This window comes from Monodelphis domestica, chromosome 8, assembly GCF_027887165.1.
Source record: "Monodelphis domestica isolate mMonDom1 chromosome 8, mMonDom1.pri, whole genome shotgun sequence".
Lineage (NCBI taxonomy): Eukaryota > Metazoa > Chordata > Mammalia > Didelphimorphia > Didelphidae > Monodelphis > Monodelphis domestica.
The window spans coordinates 129,788,026-129,805,783 of record NC_077234.1 but is presented as its reverse complement, the minus strand read 5'-3'; the positions used below and the strand labels follow the sequence as shown (position 1 = coordinate 129,805,783).

The 17,758-nt window shown below is 35.4% G+C and overlaps 1 protein-coding gene across 3 annotated transcripts in view; it reads left to right on the top strand.

The window, feature by feature from the left end:
- Window positions 1-17,758, top strand: part of TBC1D4 (TBC1 domain family member 4) — a 216,120-nt gene that overhangs the window by 168,836 nt on the left and 29,526 nt on the right. For 2 of the 3 annotated variants that reach the window (XM_007501450.3, XM_056807214.1), the window contains exon 11: window positions 1,856-2,023. The exons of the other annotated variant lie outside the window; for it this stretch is intronic. In XM_007501450.3, the coding sequence (XP_007501512.1) occupies window positions 1,856-2,023 (168 nt within the window). The remainder of the gene's footprint in view (window positions 1-1,855; window positions 2,024-17,758) is intronic. 3 annotated transcript variants of the gene reach the window in all.

The window sequence follows — 17,758 nt, the reverse complement described above, 5'->3', positions numbered from 1 at the left end:
GGGAAGTGCTATTATTACACACAAAAGCAAATGGGGTTAGTGCCCTATTTTCTGTTGAGGGAAGAGGAAGGAGCTCTATAGATTTATCAGTGTGCTAAAAAAGAGTATTATAATTTTGGTTAGTCTTAGTTGTGCATTATGCATATATATTTGGAGGAAACCATGAAACTCCCACTAACAATTAGAAAAACTGCAAACTGGATTAAGATACATCAGCAATTCGATTATGTTTAATAAGGGGAAAGGATTGAGGGGGTTATCATGGAGTTGCTTTGACTAAAATTGGGTGATACGAATTAGTTAATGGCTTCAAGTGATGGCTACAAAGAAATGAAGTCAGCAAATTTTAAAATAACTAATCAACTAGAACTTCCTGTTCACACATAATCAGATGATTAAACAAAAACATACTAAATTGACCTTAAACTTAGGATAATAATAATTTTGTTAAATGCAAAATAACATGTAAAAGATAATTCTTTTCAATTTCCCTGTTAAGTGAATTTGATTGCCTTAATAATGAAATCAGTGTTTTTAGAATTGACAGAAAGTGTAGCAACCTGAAAAAGCCACTCTTAAGAATTTATGTGACATGCATGGTATTTCAGAAGCCAACTTATTATGTCATCTTTACCATGATATGATAAATGTGAAAATTATGTTTCAGGTTGTAGAATAATATGCATACTTTCTTCTTCTTTTTTCTACTATGTAACTGAAATAAAAATTTATTTCCCAGAACTCATATTTTTCCTTCTTCATCACATGTAAGAAATTCCTTTAAGGAAATATAGAGTAGGTACCATAGCGAGGATGACCATTAAATCATATATTGATATTGTCAATTTTACTAGTGTTAAAAATTTCCGTAAATTATTGGTACGAATGATGGCAAAAATTTTTTTTAAGGATTATTGCAGTATAGTATATAAAATGAGGAAAAATCCTTTTTCTTTTCTTCCCATTTAAAGACGTCTCTCTACCTCAGATTTCATATCTCTATAAAATGTAAGATATATTACATTAATATTAATATAAAATATATAGAAAAGTAAAATAAAAATTACATTTGCATTTGTGTAAGACAATCAATCCCTTCTTTACTAGGTTGAAGTCTTTCAAACCCAGTTTTAGGAGTTATTCCTTCTGTGTGGGTTCTTTCAGTCCCCAAACAAGCAGACAAAATACCTTTCAGAATGTGTTAATTAAAATCATTATCAACTTACCTTATTTTAAAGATATCCCTTTTAAATTAAGTTAGGGTAAGAAGATTCTGTTTGTGGCAGTTCAGTGCAGGTTAGTAGATTTATTTTTTAAAATACTACTTGTACTATATCTATAAGGACCTTGAATGAATAAAATTAAATCAATGTTAAAATTGGTATATATTAAACTAAAATTTAGATATTGATTTCCAATAACAAAACATTTTGTTCTTTTATGTTTAGAAAAGTTTACTACCTTATTTAAAATAACCAGACCTTTGAAGTACTGATAACCTGCTTTTCCTTGTGGAGTTGGTTTCCTGTGATTATTTCCCATGAAATTTCTCTTACATGTGAAAACAAACAACATTTTGTCCTGAGTTTTTTAGAATATTTTAAAAACAAATGTATCATGTAAGGGTTACTGTATAAATTAGGAAGCATAAGATTAGATTGTGAAATAAGGGAATTGCCCAAAGAAAGTGTCTTGTTAGCGTTCTCATATTAGGTCCAATTCAATGCTTTCATTTTTATCCCTTACCTAATGATTGATATCAAAAGTCTGTTTAAAAGCATTTTTTCTTAGTGATTAAAAATCCTAACTGTTGTACAATAAATTAAAACAAATTTGCTGTATTTTCTGTGCTTAGCGTTCTTCCATCAGGTCGACGCATTCACAAGGAGAGTAAATCTTCTTCCTCCAGCCTTCCAAGTCTTCATACTTCCTTCTCTGCCCCTTCCTTCTCTGCCCCCTCTTTCCTGAAAAGCTTTTACCAGAGTTCAGGTAGACTGTCCCCACAATATGAAAATGAAATAAGGTGAGAGCAGTAGCCTTTGCTGGCAAAGAAAACATTGTCTAGAATGCTTCTGGTATACTGATATGCTAATAAAAATTAATACATTTTGCAGTGACACTTATGCATCCTGCTTTGTGCTAATTTCTAATTTGTTTTTCTAAATATTTGATTTGCTTCTGGTTGACTATCCTAATGAAAGAGTTTTGAAACTAGAAATCATAGTGAAGAACTATTATTTAAAATTAACAGTTTTCATGTTTTTTTCTAGTGTGGACCCTTTCTTAATTTTCCTTCCAGACCTCAGAATTCTAAAATTGGATATGTTGATAGAATAAGACTTGGAGCTCACAATATTAAATCATGATTTGTTTCTGTGAATCCCTAGACCTGCCCCTTGAAATCCCAGAGTTCTTTAGAACAAAGTTTGAAAGCTACTGATATGTGAATTTGCCTAAGAAAAGTGATTAATGCATGTTAATCATTTTTTAATGGTTCAAGGAATTAACTCTCTGACTCATTTTTTTTGATATGAATATAGTTTTCTATGTTTAAAAAGCTATAGTATTTTAGAACCCAAAATTCTAAATAACAGTTGGGGGATGGATTGAGGTGAGGAGGTAGGGAAGAAGTTTGATGATAATTTTCCATTCTATAAAAAAGTATTTTAAAAAATTATTTGTTCAGTGTGATGGCTGGTCACGATTTGTATAGTACAGGAGAAAACCAAGTGATGATATTCAGTTTAAAAACAATATGTGTAACATTTTTATACTCAATAAATATTTATTAAGCTCCTACGAGGTTCCAAGTACTGTGCCAAGTGGTAGGGAAAGTAAAAGATAGTCCCTACTCTCAAGGAACTCACAGTTTATTGAGGGGCACATGCAAATTGAAAAGGGCAGCTTGGTGGCACAGTGCAGGGCCTGGAGGCAGGAAGACACATCTTTCTGAGTTTAGTTTGGCTCCAGACACTAACTAGCTGTGTGATCCTAGGCAAGTCACTTTACTCTCTTTGTCTTAGTTTCCTTATCTGAAACATGTGCCAGAGAAGTAAATGGCAAACCACTCCAGTATCTGCCACAAATACTCCAAATGAGGTCATGTAGAGAGCTCGTCTTGACTGAAACAACTGAACAACAAAAAAATGAAAGGTGGTTTTAGAGAGTAGACCCTAGTGGGGGTGGGGTGGGGGTGGGAGATCATGAAAGAGCCGGGGAAGAAGTTGGGATTTTGTCTGGGCTTTGAAGGAGGCAAGGAGACAGAGATGAGGAGAGGGAACATTTCCAGGCATGGGGGACAACCATTCAAAATGACCTGCAAAAAGGCCAGTGTCACTGAATTGAGGAGTATCTGGAAGAAGACTGGAAAGGCAGGAGGGGGCAGGGTAATGAGGGGCCATGAACTCAGACAGGAGATTTGTTATTGGGTCTTGGAGGTGATCGGGAGTCCCTGGAGGTTCATCAGGTAGGGAAGCAAACTTGTCAGAGCTGTGCTCTAGGAAGATCACCTTACCCTCTGAATGATAAAGCCCTGCCTGCCATGGAGAGACTTGAGACAGGGAGCCTCAGCAGCAGCCCAGTCGTCTGGCAGGAGGTGGAGAGGACCTACAGCACAGTGCTAGCAGGGTCAGAGAAGGCAGGGGATGTGCCAGAGAGAAAAGTGGCAGGCCTTGGCCACAGCTTGGATAGGAGAGGTGAGAGAGAGTGAGGCTGGGAGAAGGGCTGGTCCTTGGATAGTAATAGGGAAGGTGGGACAGAAGGAGGTAGGAAAGGAATGAGCTCAGGTATGGACCTGTTGAGTTTAAGATTTCTACAGGCTGTCTAATGGGCAGTAATGAGAGGTTATCAATGTAGGCGATAATTATGACTATGGGAGCTAACAGGATCAAGTGAAGTAGTTTGAAGAGGGGACAGAAAGGAATCCAGGACAGTCATGTGCTCGTGACCATGACCTGATCTTTCCTTGCTTCTAGTGGTATCTGAGAGATTCTGCTTCATGATAAACAAGACCCTTTTATTGTAGGAGTTAACAACTTTGAAAAATGCAGCACCTACTCTGTTCATTTGGTGTATGGAGAAAAGGAGATGGTGATGATGGTGGTGTCTATGTTGGCTTTACTGTGAGATGTGTACTGATTTTCCATTCTTGTGCAGGAATGATGCTTTTGAGCATGGCAACTATTGTGTATGTGTGTAGGTATAAATATAAATATTTCTCAGAAGAGATGGAGTAGTAACTAATTTACATGATCCTGAATGTATGGCATTTTGCCATGTGTTTTTCATGTGGTAGCCATGTGTTACTTATTAAAAATTAACCCCAATATCTGATCCAGATATGAGAGATCTATCAGATATCTGTTCTCCAAGTACTTTTTCCTCTGCATTGGCTATGGATAATAGTATTTAATCAATGTAGTTTTGAATCTAGACTCGCTGTAAATTAAGTACAGAATCTGATCTCTAAAGAGGGAAGGAGTTACATTACAAATTTTCTCAAAAATAATTTAATTGGAGATCATATTAATGTGTTAAAATATATTTAACCGTACTGATCCTTGTGAAGTAGTATTGTGTTTATAAGGTACTAAAGGTAGGTTTTGACTTCAAAGCACCCTCTCTTCTTATCTATTTCCCACTTTCAAATATTGATTGCAAGGCTTGGGATGAGATATCTAAGGATGATATTGGATAATCAGGGTCTTTTTTTTTTTGGTGGATATTGAAGTAAGAGGAATAGCAGGGAGATTCTCGTCTTCTATTTTGCAAAAATATGCCTCCAAATAAGAAAGTCTGTTAATAATTTTGCAGGTTAATTTTGGATTGGGAAATGGAGAGGATAACAGCAATTATCTTACCTTTTAAAAATGACTACTATATGCTTTTTTATGTGGGCATATTCATTTGTCTTTAGAATTGGATTCTAATATTCACATTTGCATATTCTTTCTAGATTGATTTTAATGAGGGAATATTGAATCCAGAGATAGACACTAAATTTACATTGGAAATTATAGTTATGTGTATCAGTTTACATCAAAGACCATGTTTCTATACCATGGAGTACTCTGGAAGTCTTGGGACCATTTTTGTGAAGTTAATTACTTTATTTTCCTATAGCTATGATGTAGTTTAGCTCCATAAACCAAAGAGTTAAATTATTCTACCAAATAATGTGAAGAATTTCCAGCCCATATATCACTTGTACTGGATGTCTTGAAATTCCCTGTGCAGTTTTAACCTTTAATAAATTAAAATTATTTTGAGACTTTTGGGATTCCCTCTATTTAAACTGATCAGCAGAAATCTGGGATTGGATAATTTTTAAAGTTTGTATCTCAAACAACAGTTACTTTATCATAATCTGTAACATATTTTATTTTACCAATGAAATGTGAGAGTAAGGAGAAAGTAAAAATTTCATGAAATGATTTTGACTTTAGATCAATGGCATTTCTCTTAGGAAATATACCTCATGAATTTCTAATTATCTGTGACCATGAAAGATGCCCATATGCAAAACCATAGGATAATAATGCACAGTACCCTCACAAAGTGGATTGATTTCTAAAGTTATGTTGCTCATAATAAGTATACTTCTTCAGAACCATTATCCTTAACTTTGGGTATTTAAGTTATTTTAATTTCCTAATTTTATTATATCCATATTTATGTCATGTATACATCATTAGAAGTAAAATGCAAAGGAGAATAACTATTTCCTTTATATTATCTCATTTCAAAGTGAATTGTGGTGGCACAATGATGAGCTTATCAAATATATTTTATGTCAACCTGTTGTAATGATTCTTAAATTGTATCTAAACTTTTCTATATTTATTTCTTTTAAACACAAAGTTCATAAAGCTAAATTAAGTAATGGTTATTCATGTTCATTTTCATCATCTTAATATTCATCTTTTCTGGAATCTAGTCATATTCATCTGTGTTGGGAAAATGAGATATCCTAGGGAAGATATCTTGAAATACCATAGTTTTCCCATACTTCCCATATTAAAAACAGTGTAAATTTTGATTAAGTGTCATTGTTGTATGAATCATGTTGGTAAATCATCATAGGGTCTTGAAACAAACCTTTTCAGTGATTTACCATGATCTTTTATGTATATCTTTTTTATTGTGCTAATGCCCTTCCTTATTTCCCTGCTGAACTAGAATGAAGGACTCTGCTTCAGAATCAAGGTGATTAGAAGTTTAAGTAAGCTAAGCTAATGTGTCATGAAGGAAGAAGGCTCATTAATTTTATTTAGTTCCTAATGTCATCAATTCCCCTTTCTCTACATAGCTTTTTTTTAAAAATCAATTTTATGTTCCCATCTTTATTATTTTTTAAAACATGTGTTGGGTGTCTATTGGGTGCATGACATTGGTTTGGGTGCTCTGGGAGTTATATAAATAAGGGGATGTGTTCTCTATTCCCAAGAAATTTACTTTATGAGACTTAACAGTTCTAATGAGAACTCTGTTTCAACTCTTTTCCATGTTGGCATTTCCAGAAAACGACTATGACCTTCAGCCCAAATGTAGTATCATTGATAATAAAAGCCTTCTTTTGTGGAGCTTAAGGCACAACTAGAAATAATGAATACTATAGAGAGTTACCTGAAAAGAAGCATGCCTAGAAAAGCATACCTAGAAAACATATTTGTTTTTCATGTATTTTTATACTAATTATCAGATGAGATGAATAAAGTGTTTCTCACAATTTCAGGACTCATTGGTGGATCAGAAACCACTAAGGACTTTAAGATCCTTGTAAGATAGATTTATAGGAAAGCCAGGATTTTGGATTTTGGTTTCTTATTTATCAGGTTTGTTTAACTAATCATCTGAGAGTTTGACCACATCTTTGATAACTCAAAAGAAAATGTCTTCATTTTCTCTTGACAGTTGCATATGTGTTGTGAATACATGTTCATAATCAGTAATAGATTTAATTGTAGCTATACCACCTCAGAATTACTTCCTAGATTTCAGATAGATATTATAAAAATGTGATTTTTGAAAACCTAGTAAAATTAACTTTGCAACTTTATTCTACTTCTTGACCTCTGGTTGTAAGGAATTGTTACATAATAAGTTTTGCTGTGCTATTATCACTTTTACTTACTCAAATTGAGAAATCTGTATTTAGCCTGGGGTTTAGAAAAGGAAGTTCACTACTTTGGTTATTTGTGGTATTCATGTTTTTTCATTGTTCTATTACCTTAATTTAACCTCTACACTTTGTATCAGTTGTCCATACAGCAGGTCAAATCTGCACTTAATTTAATCAGAACAGTTTTTTTTTTTAAGAATAGCAAAACTGCATGAAGATAGAAGCCTATGCATATGATGCACAATTTAATGTCTTATTTTTTTTAATTTTATTACAGTGATAGAACCTCTCTTGAAACATTTTGAAAGAGAAATACTTTCTTTGTGTCTTTTGTAAATAGTTCCTTTTTCATTCATCACACTTAGTGACACCAAATTTTATAGATTTAATTTTGACGTGCTGTGCTTTTTAAGGTTAGTTTTAGTTTCAACTTTTATTTAATATTTTTATTTTTAAAGTGTTTTTAATTTTACTTAATCTTTCTTAGCTACCAAGATTGTTATAGTTAAGTGTTCTATTGTGATTGAGTATATTTTCTAATATCTATAAAAATCCTTTTTAGGAAAATGGCATATTAAGACATTTTCAGGGAACAACACAAAAACATGCCAAGCCAGTTTTGTTAGTATGTTATGTTAGAACTTCTACCCTGTCTGTGATGATGTGATTTGTAGTACTCTGCAGATTGCCTAGTCTGTCATTGGTCCTCAGATTTAAAAAAAGTTGGTGTAATGTATTGTGCCAGCAATTCATAGAACTTATGACACTGTGACCAATGCTTTCCACTGCAACAAAACCAACCTGAATCTGATAGGTTCATGTTTTATATTTTGTTTGGGACAGATCATATTAATTTAATAGCTTAAATGGAGACATAGTCTGGTTTTTTACTTAATTACATATTTAAGGTTATCTTATAATTTAATTAGCTCATATCCTACTTATATTATGAAAAAACTCCTTTTGATTGATTGGCTGGAGAGACCAGGGTCCTCTCTACTTTGCATGATGGGAGTAAGAATCTAAGATTCTTTTTGTCCTTTTTAGATGACTGTCCAGAAGGACTGCATTTGTAGTTCATAGATAACTATTATATTATTATAATTCATTCTAAGAAGAATCTTTCATACTTTATTTACTATCTTGATTGGTTTTTCACTTTCATATCTTTCTGGGAGATAAGCTTCTAGCATAGAATGTTTTCCCTAGGCATTTCTGCTGCGGGATGGGGGGAATGTTATACATTTTGGAAAACTAGAAATAGAAGGAAAGGAGAAAAGTTGATAAAGGAGGATGAGTGAATATATGTAGGAACAGTGGATATGAGTTGTTTTGGCTATTCAACACTTAATATGGAAATTCTGACATGTTAACACATTAGTCTTTTCTTATAGATTGATTGCTTTCCTTTCAAAATGATGTTGCTCTAGTAGGTTATTTGCATTAAAATGATCTCTTAGCATTAAAAAAAGGGAACAGCAGGAACTAAACAACTTAAGGAATTTACAATCATTTTTCTTACCAGACCTGTAGAAAGGCCAGAGAGAAAAGTCATTTTTATTTGTAAATTTGCTAAGCTTCATTCTCCTTAAGTGTCCAAAGGAGTGTTAAGCTTGTTTCCTTGTTGTCTTTTATAAATCACTTTTCATATCTAATTCCTGACTTGGTTTGATTGAATTAAAGAAAAAGTGAAAAACCAATATCAGGGTTTGAAAAACATCCCCCTACATTCTAACCTTACCTCCAACCATACCCTTCATATTTTGGCATGAATCATTTTCATGGTAAGCTATTCCTGGGTCAGTTGGAATGAAGGAATTTGATATAAACACAATTGGATCAAGAGTAATTCACATGGTTTTGATTCTTGGAATTGCTGCTTTGGAAATGTGCTTCTGGTGATGTTAGAAGCAAGGATACCAGGGAGCTGAAGGATTGAATATAAAATATCAAAATGAAAGCAAATTGCTACAGTAAGTTATACATATTTACTAAATGATAAAATGGCAAAGAAACCAAGTTTTTGGAAGAAAATGCATGTTATTAGTCTTAATCTATAACAGCATTTTTAAATTTCCATAGGAAAATAAAATGTTTTTTCAAGATATATTTTTAAAAATAAAGTTGTTGAATTATTATGTAGATTCTTTAATTAGAGTGCTTTAAAATGTATTAGCTTCCCAGTGTAGGCTTAAATAGCTAACTGATAAATATCAAGCCTTTTGTTTGATTTACTTGTCATTGTAAAAGATGTATTAAAAGTAGAAGGAAGCATTTAGTTCATTGATTTCCTTTAAGTTACTTGTGTTCATAAATAAGCCATAATGAAATATTGGGTAATGAAAAAATGTGCTTCATTTACCTACTTTGTGATTTTTTTTCTAAAGGTTTTGTTTTTGTAAGTGTGATTAAGAGACACTGAGGCACCCCCTGTCATCTTTTTAGTTTCAAACAATTTAGATACCATTAATGATGGCCTGAAAAGAGCTTTGAAGTATTATTAGAATACCAAGATTTTATTTAACATTTGAATTGACTCATCTTGATTTTTATTTGAATTAAGTTAAGGTTGTATAGGATGGATTCAACAGCTATTGATACTTATTCTTTTAATTCAACCACCCCTACTTTATTGGCCATTAAAATGTGAAATTTTTACATTTTACTTTTTTTACATTTTTACTCTGTTTATACTATAATCAAAATTTTTCTTAGTTGTTAAATTGGTACCTATTGAAAGTTCTTTCTTCTGATTTTTAAGTAGCCTGAATATATGTTTGTTAAAAAATTTAACTTAAGAAAGAAAACACAAAAAAGTCTTACAGTTTACCCTAGATACAATATTATAATATACTAATTCTGTATTCACCGCCAATCTTACTGTTTTACTTAAAGATCAAACCTACAGAGAGGTAGTATGTGCTCAATGAGTGTTGGATATGGAGTAAGAGAGTCTAGTGTTCAAATTCTGCCTCTTTGTGTCCATAGAAAAATCACATAATGTGTCCGAACTGCTGTTTTCTATTTTGTAAAATGATCATAGTAAGCTTCTAGTGAGTGTCTCCCTCACAGGGTTGTTATGAGTTGTAAAGAATGTAATTTATGTAAAATGCTTGGAAACTTTAAAGTTCTAAACAAACACCTATAGTTAATATGTGTTAAAGAATATGTCTAATACTATATTCTTGTTGTTATTACTTCTCTCTGAATTCTCATCTTTATTTTTAATAGCTTTTATTTTGATCAACTGAATCAAGCGTGACTTTTGTATGGGTCAAATGTAAGGGGTTAAAATTAAAGGTTTGGACTGAATTATTTAAGAGTATGGTTGCCAGGAATTATTACTCAATTCCAAATGATTTTTTATGGTAATTTATTTACAAAAGGAGAGTGAAAGTAAGAAAATCAGAGAGAGTAGATATTTACTGGGCCTGGTCCAAACCAGTCAGGGCTTAAGAGGCCCCAGCAAAGGGGAACCAGAGGTAAGTAAAAACAAGGGTTTTAGCCATAAGGACTCCTCTAAGATGAACAAACCAGGGAAAGGAGTTAGCCTTTCTCACTTACCCACATGGTAGTCCTGATAGAATCAGTCTTCAGCCAGAGCTCCTCCAAGGTCAAGTGGAAGGCAAAAGATCTGGTCACAGGAAGTTCTTGCCACTTTTAAAGACCATTCCTTTCATCACTTCCTGTGCCTTCCTGCCACTTTTACATGGACCAGTTATAGCTTTTAGCTTTGCTTAAGACTCCCCAGGGGCAGTCATTGGGTTCTGATTCATCATCCACTTTCACACACGTGGGTCACAGACCTCCCCCACTTAAGGATAATTGGGATGTATACACTTCTGGTAATTAAATCTAAAAATTGGACAAGGGGGAGAGGTCAGCTGAGTGGTTCAGTGGATTGAGATTCAGACCCAGAGATGAGTAGTCCTGGGTTCAAATGTGACCTCAGACATTTCCGAACTGCGTGACCCTGTGTAAAGGATGAAATTATGGCTGAGACTGAATGTATAATTAATTTAGGTTGCCAAGGATTTTATTTATAAAAATCCTAATGAAAAACGCAAATAATAAAATACCCAAGTGAGCTGCCAAATTTTATGGTTATTTAATTGATATAGTGGAGAAGATTAAGAAGAAGGGAGAAGGAAAGGGTGAAAGATTCTCCCTCGCCTAGCTGATACCTGGTGGGAAGATTAGAAGATCTAGAAAGTAAGGATTTGGAGTGTGAAGGAGGAAAGAATCAACCTGAATTCCAAAAGGGGCTCAGTTGAGATGTCTGAACCTGTATCAGGTCAAGGACAAAACTCACCGCCAAGACCCAGACAAATAACTGCCACTACTCCCAAAATGTCAGAATGCCTAACACGCTGCCAGCCAGAGTCACCTCTCCAGGGAAAGAGGAAGGGACAGGAAGTGATGTGCTTTATATGGACGTTTTTACATCACTTTTCTGCATCTCATCTGTACCAATGAGGACTTAGATTGACTTAGGGACAGCCCAGAGGTCTGTCCTTTTTTCTGCACATGTCTGTTGAAGGCCATTCCTTAGATAATTCAGTCTTGAGTTTGATGCAGACCTTCAAAATCTTGTTAAACTAAGAAGGGAGGAGAAATGTAGAGTTTCCATGACCTGATTCTGTTATTCCAAGTATCTCTATTGCTATTGATCAGGAAATAGCTAAACCAAATCTTCTAAAGAATGGTCTAATTAGGGTGGAATAGTTTTAAAATTCACACCTGGGCAAATCACTTAAACCCCATTGCCTAGCCCTTACCACTCTTCTGCCTTAGAACCAAAACCCAGTATTGATTCTAAGATGGAAGGCAAGGTTTTAAAAAAATAAATAAATAAAAACGGGCAGGGGAGAGTTAATCCCATCTTCACACTATCTCCAAACCTCTTTTGGTATGGCCTTTGGAACATCAACTCATTATAAAAAACTAAAACTTTTCAACCAATATTTGCACAATATTCCTCTTATGTTTTACTTGAAACCTTATCCTTTGATGATACTAGATGTATTGTAGAGTTTTACCTTGAAGTCTACCTTTTTCTCTTCCCTTTCCTTCTCTTTCATACTTCAGCTTTGCAAAAACATAATCACACTTTAGATCTTGCCAGCTTTTAGAATGACATCTTTTTCACGTACCAGAAAATTTTATTTCCATTCTTTGACCACAATTTCTCATTTTCTCACTTTTGCTAGATCTAGACTTTACTCTGAATTATGATCTCATTACCCATCTTTAATACTCCTAGAGTTTCTCACCTCATTCACTCCAGCTTCACTTTCTTTGATAATCAGCTTTGATTCCACTTAAGTGTACCATTAGCTGCTACGCTGACATTCCTTGTCTAGAAACTTATTGCTCTTTCCTGTATCCTTATGTTCTATTGAAACTGCTCCCTCTTGACTCTTGTTAATTTCTTATTTAAAACTAAAGGCCTTCACCTCTCACCTTCAACTTTTGGTAAGCACTTGAAACTCTTGTCTAACATCAATTCTTCTTGGACATTGCCTTTGAGACAGTACTTTTATTGATTGTCTTCTTACTTCTCTTATTATTCCCACATATATCTCCTTCACCGGTTTATCTTGTTCCTTACTTCAAGAATAGATTTTTTCCCCCCAGAGGTTCTCTCCTTTCTCTTAATTCTGTCCTTGTCAGTCTTGTTCATTTTCAGTAGTTTCAGTTTACCACTTTTATGCAAGTGATATAAGTTATCAGACTCTTTTTTCTGATTTTTAGCCCCACATCTAGAACATTTTATGAACATAATTGCATTAGCATCTCAAAGGTAATATATCTGAAAACCAAGCTTATTATCTTTTTCTCCTTCACCTTTCTCAAGACTTCACTATTTCAGCAAGTGGCATAACTATTTACCTAATTTTCCACATTCAGTATCTATCTATCTATCTATCTATCTATCTATCTATCTATCTATCTATCTATCTATCTATAAATTAGACTGCTCTCTACCTCCCTTCTCATATCTAATTAACAAGACCTGTTGACTCTACCATTGTAACAACTCAAATTCTCTCTGCCCTTCTACTGGACTTGTTGTATTGCTAGAATCTACTTACTTTTATTTTTTCCTTTCTGCAATATGGCCTTTATGTTAATGACAACCTCAATTAATTTCCTTACATAGAAATCTGCTCATCACTTTATTAATTTTTTTTTGCTGGTTCTTTATTGCCTATTAAATAACGGTTTAATTCTCTTTACTGGCTCCACAGTATGACTTCACTCTATCTCTTCTGCTTCATAACATATTCCCCCATTATATACTGTAAGCCCAATCTAAACTGAAAAACTCTATTCTCCAGACATACTTTGTACTTTTTTCCTACATGCCTTTGCCTCTTCCTTTTGCTTGTCAATTTTCCCCCCATCTTTCAAGGTCCAATTCAAATGTCATCTCCTTCCTGAAGCTCCCCCTAATCTTTTCTTTTGATAATTACCTTCAAATACAGTTATCATCTATCGTTATTATCTTCTTTACTTATTTGTTTATTCCTCTTCCTCTAGTCAGTAAGATTCATGAGGGTATGAGCCATGTGTTACCAAACTTCCCAGTATTTAGTGCTCTGCATATAGTAAGTCTTAATTAATGGTTGTTGAATTAAACAATAAACAAATAAACAAACTCTCACAACTTTCAGTGGGTAAATGATTCTTAGAAACACGACCTTGATACCTTTCTGCTCTCACAATAGTTAATTAGGCAAATAGAAAATTTTTGTCTATTTTACCTGTTCCTCTCAGAAATTGTTTTTCATTACTCATTTGTAAATTGTGTAGAAGAGAGTATAGTACTTTCAGACTAGGGTGTTTGGATCCCAAGTTATCCTATACACAGCTTAGTAAAGGGTAACTTTAGTAATCCCTAAAAGGAGAATATAGATACCAGTGCTCTCAAAAGAGGAAGTGAAGAATAACAGACTTACAAAAGTTATTTAAGAATATACAATTACATCAGTGTGAGTCTTCTGTCTAGTGATGCATATCACAATCTCTGAGTGTTTTGTGAATTCCTGTGACAAAAACAAAACAAAACACGACATTTCCCAATGAACAATTAGGCTGGTGGTCCTCTTACCACAGATTTAAAGTCAGTCACTACTCACTTGACGTTCGTCAGCTTCTTACAGCTGGATAGAAGTTGGCATCTCCTGGTGTAATCTTTTTGGCAGCCCTGAGTCACCTACATACGTGTTGTAGCATTGAAGTAGAACTTGGATAGAGGAAAGAGAAACAGTTATTCAGGCTCCTTCAGTGGGTGTTTATTAAACTAAACAACTGCTGTAGGCTAGTTACTAAGCATCAAAGAAAAAACAATAACGCTATCAGAAAGACCTGGGCCCAGAAAAGACCAGGAGTCCCCGCCTGTGAGAGCTTATTCTTCTCTTGGGAGATACAAGTAAACAGATCAGTACACGCACGATAATGTTGAGAGAAGTGCTCCCCTCCTGACCTGAGGCTTGGAATAAGGTAAGGATTCTAAGAGATGGTCTGAGGGGACGCATTCTGTGAATCGACCAGTCAATCCGCAAACCCTTACTGTGTGACAGATGCTGTGCTTTTGCAATACAAAGCTGAAATAGTTCCTGTTCTCAGGGAGATTATGCTCTGAGTAAAGGATGGAGGTAGGAGATATAGCAGATAGATAGGCAAGTTGGGCTGGAATTTAGACTATGCCAAAGGGAGAGTTATGCAATATGTCTAGAACAGCAAAGTTGGATCCAGACTGTGAAAGACTTTCATGCTGTCAGTTAGTCAGTCAGTCAACAAGCTTTTATTAAGAATTCATTCTGTAATAAGAGTATATATAATAAGGAGCTATTCTAGGTACCAAGGAAACAAAGACAAAAACAGTCCTCACTGTTAAGGAGCTTATATTCTAACATGGGAGGCAGAAAAGTAATTAGATCGCCTTCAAGATGTATACCACAGAGATACTGGTGACTGAGGGGCCCTGGAAAGGTTTCCTGCAGGAAGTGGAATCTGAACCGCGCCTTGAAATAGGAGGGAGAGGAGCTGATCGAACAGTGTGAAAAGGGCCATGGAAGGCCCGTGTGAGCAACCATAACAGTGGCCAGTATGGAGTGTAAGAGGAAAGAGCGGAAGGAGCTCAGTTAGGAAGAATTTTAAATCCCCAAACACAGGCCTTTATATTGGATTCTGGAGGGAACAAGGAGCCACTAGAGTTAGTGTAGGGGGTGACAAGGTCAGACCTACGAGTCAGGAAAACTGCTTTGTCAGCTTTTTGGAGGATAGATTGTATTGTAGGAAGACAAGCCAGAGAAGGGAGACTGTTTTAAAGGAGATTGTCAGGATTCAGGTGAGAGATGGTGACTGTGGGCCTGGGGAGAAATAACTTTATCAAGATAAAAACATCTAGTGGAATGGAGATGTGGGGCAAGTGGGAGTGAGTAGTTCATGGCAATGGGGCTTTGAACCTGGACGTCCAAAGGAGAAATCATCTTTCCTCAGATTCATCCCTAATCTAAGCTTACCCCCCCCCCCCCCAAACCCTCCCAGCTCCACTCCAGCACTGGTTTTCCAGCTTTCCCCCATCCTCACCCCATGTCGCCACTCGGACTGTGTCTTCTTTGACAAGGTCTCTCCCATGAGCCCACTTCTTGCTGCTCTCCTAGCCACCACCCGGCTCAAACTGGCACCCTTCTTTCCTGATTGGTCTCTTGCCTTCCCGAGCCTCCTCCTGATCCTGGTGACCTTCCATATGTGTCGATGTGTCCGTGGATGTCCAGGGGCTCCCTGTAACTCTAGACTCCTCTCTTTTCAGTTGCATTCTTCACAACCTAGTCCCTCCCATCTTTCCAGTCTCTGCACATTTCTTCTTTCTCTGTTCCTACTGTACTGTATCACAAGCCACATGGGCCTGTTGTTGTTCCTCTCACACAAATCTGTCTGCTTTTTTTCATGCCTTTTCTTCCCTCCTCTTTGTGCCTTTTGATTGTCATGCCTCAATGCAAGTTCTGCCATTTGAAGAATACCTTTATCTGTTCCCCTCATTGCTAATGCTTTCATCCTTAAGATGATCTTACATCAGGTGGTGAAGTACTGGGCTTAGAGGCAAGAAGACCTGAATTCAAATCCCACCGCAGCCACTTCTTAGCTTTGTGTCCCCAGCATAGTGCCTGTTGCTTTGTGAATGCTTGATAAATACGTGTTGATTAACTAAGAAGGCCAGGTTTTGAAAGGTCTTCAATGCCAAGCAAAGGAGTTTCTATTTGCTTGTAGGAATAATAGGGAATCACTGAAGTTTGAGTAGGGGAATGATATGATCTGGAAGGAATGGATTGACAGGAAAGATTTAAGGCAGGAAAACAATTAGAAACGTGTTGCTATTGCTTAGATACAGTTGTGGTTTTGTGAGCTGAGAAAAGGGAATGTCAGCCAGACATGTTGTGGTTACTAGTTGAATATGTGAGATGACGGAGAATGAGGGGGGGGGAATGAAGATGCTAAAGTTGTGAACGTGGAAGAATTTCTGTTACCTTTGACAATATTGTGAAATTTTGGAAACAGGATGGATTTTGGGGAAAAAGATAATGTTTTGGATATGTTGAATTGGAGATGCCTACAGGCAGACATCTTTTTTGAAATGTTCAATGAGTAATTCTTAATGCAGGATTAGAACTCAAGAGTGACAAGCCTATAGGAATACGTGTATATGTTTGGGGGTCTTCTGCTTAGCAATTGTAGTTAAAACCTATGTGAGCTGATGAAATCATTGAGAGATAGATTGTCAAGTAAAAAGACAGGAAGGCCCAGGATAGAGCCTGGGGAACATCTACAGCTGTGGCCCATCATGTGGATGATGGTCCAGCAAAAGAGACTGAGGAGTGATCAGATAGAAGGAGAATCAGAAGAGAACAGTGCCATGGCAGCCAAGAAAGGAGATAGTAATCAGGAAGAGAAGATAATTATCAGCATCAAATTCTTTTACCTATAAGGGAAAGACTGAGAAAAAGTCAGTGTCTTTGACAAAAGATCATTGGTAATTTTGGAGTGAACAGTTTGAGTTAAATGATCAGGTCGGATGTCACCTATCACAGGGTTGATTAAGAAAGGAGAAATAAGGGATGATAATGTACATGGATGTTAGGATATAAATAATGATAATGTAAAGGGATGTTAGGATGTAAAAACATGTTTTATTAGACAGCAGGAAAGGATATAGACTGAAAATTAGAAAGGGCAAGTAGAATTGTGGAGACATTTTCCCATAAGTACAGTATAGGCAATAAGTGATGTGAGTCTGCGCCCTGTTGGGTGACTATTTGAGTGGAGAGAAGGTATGTAAAAAATGTTGTAGAAATAGAAATTAACTTTATCAAGTTTTGGAAAAATGATATTTTTCTCTTAAGTATATTTTGTCCATTATGTTACCCAGAGATCTGCATAATCTGATCTTTGAAGTATTATTTCATTTTTTGCTGGTTGTGTAAAATCTAAGAGTTAGATATGTCTCATAACTGATAAAGTTGGCCCCAAACAGCATCTCCAGAATTAATTACTAGACTTTTATTTACATAGTTGCTGCACAGTAAATGCCTGTTAAGTTGTTGAACTTTTGTTTTGAACATGGATTCACAT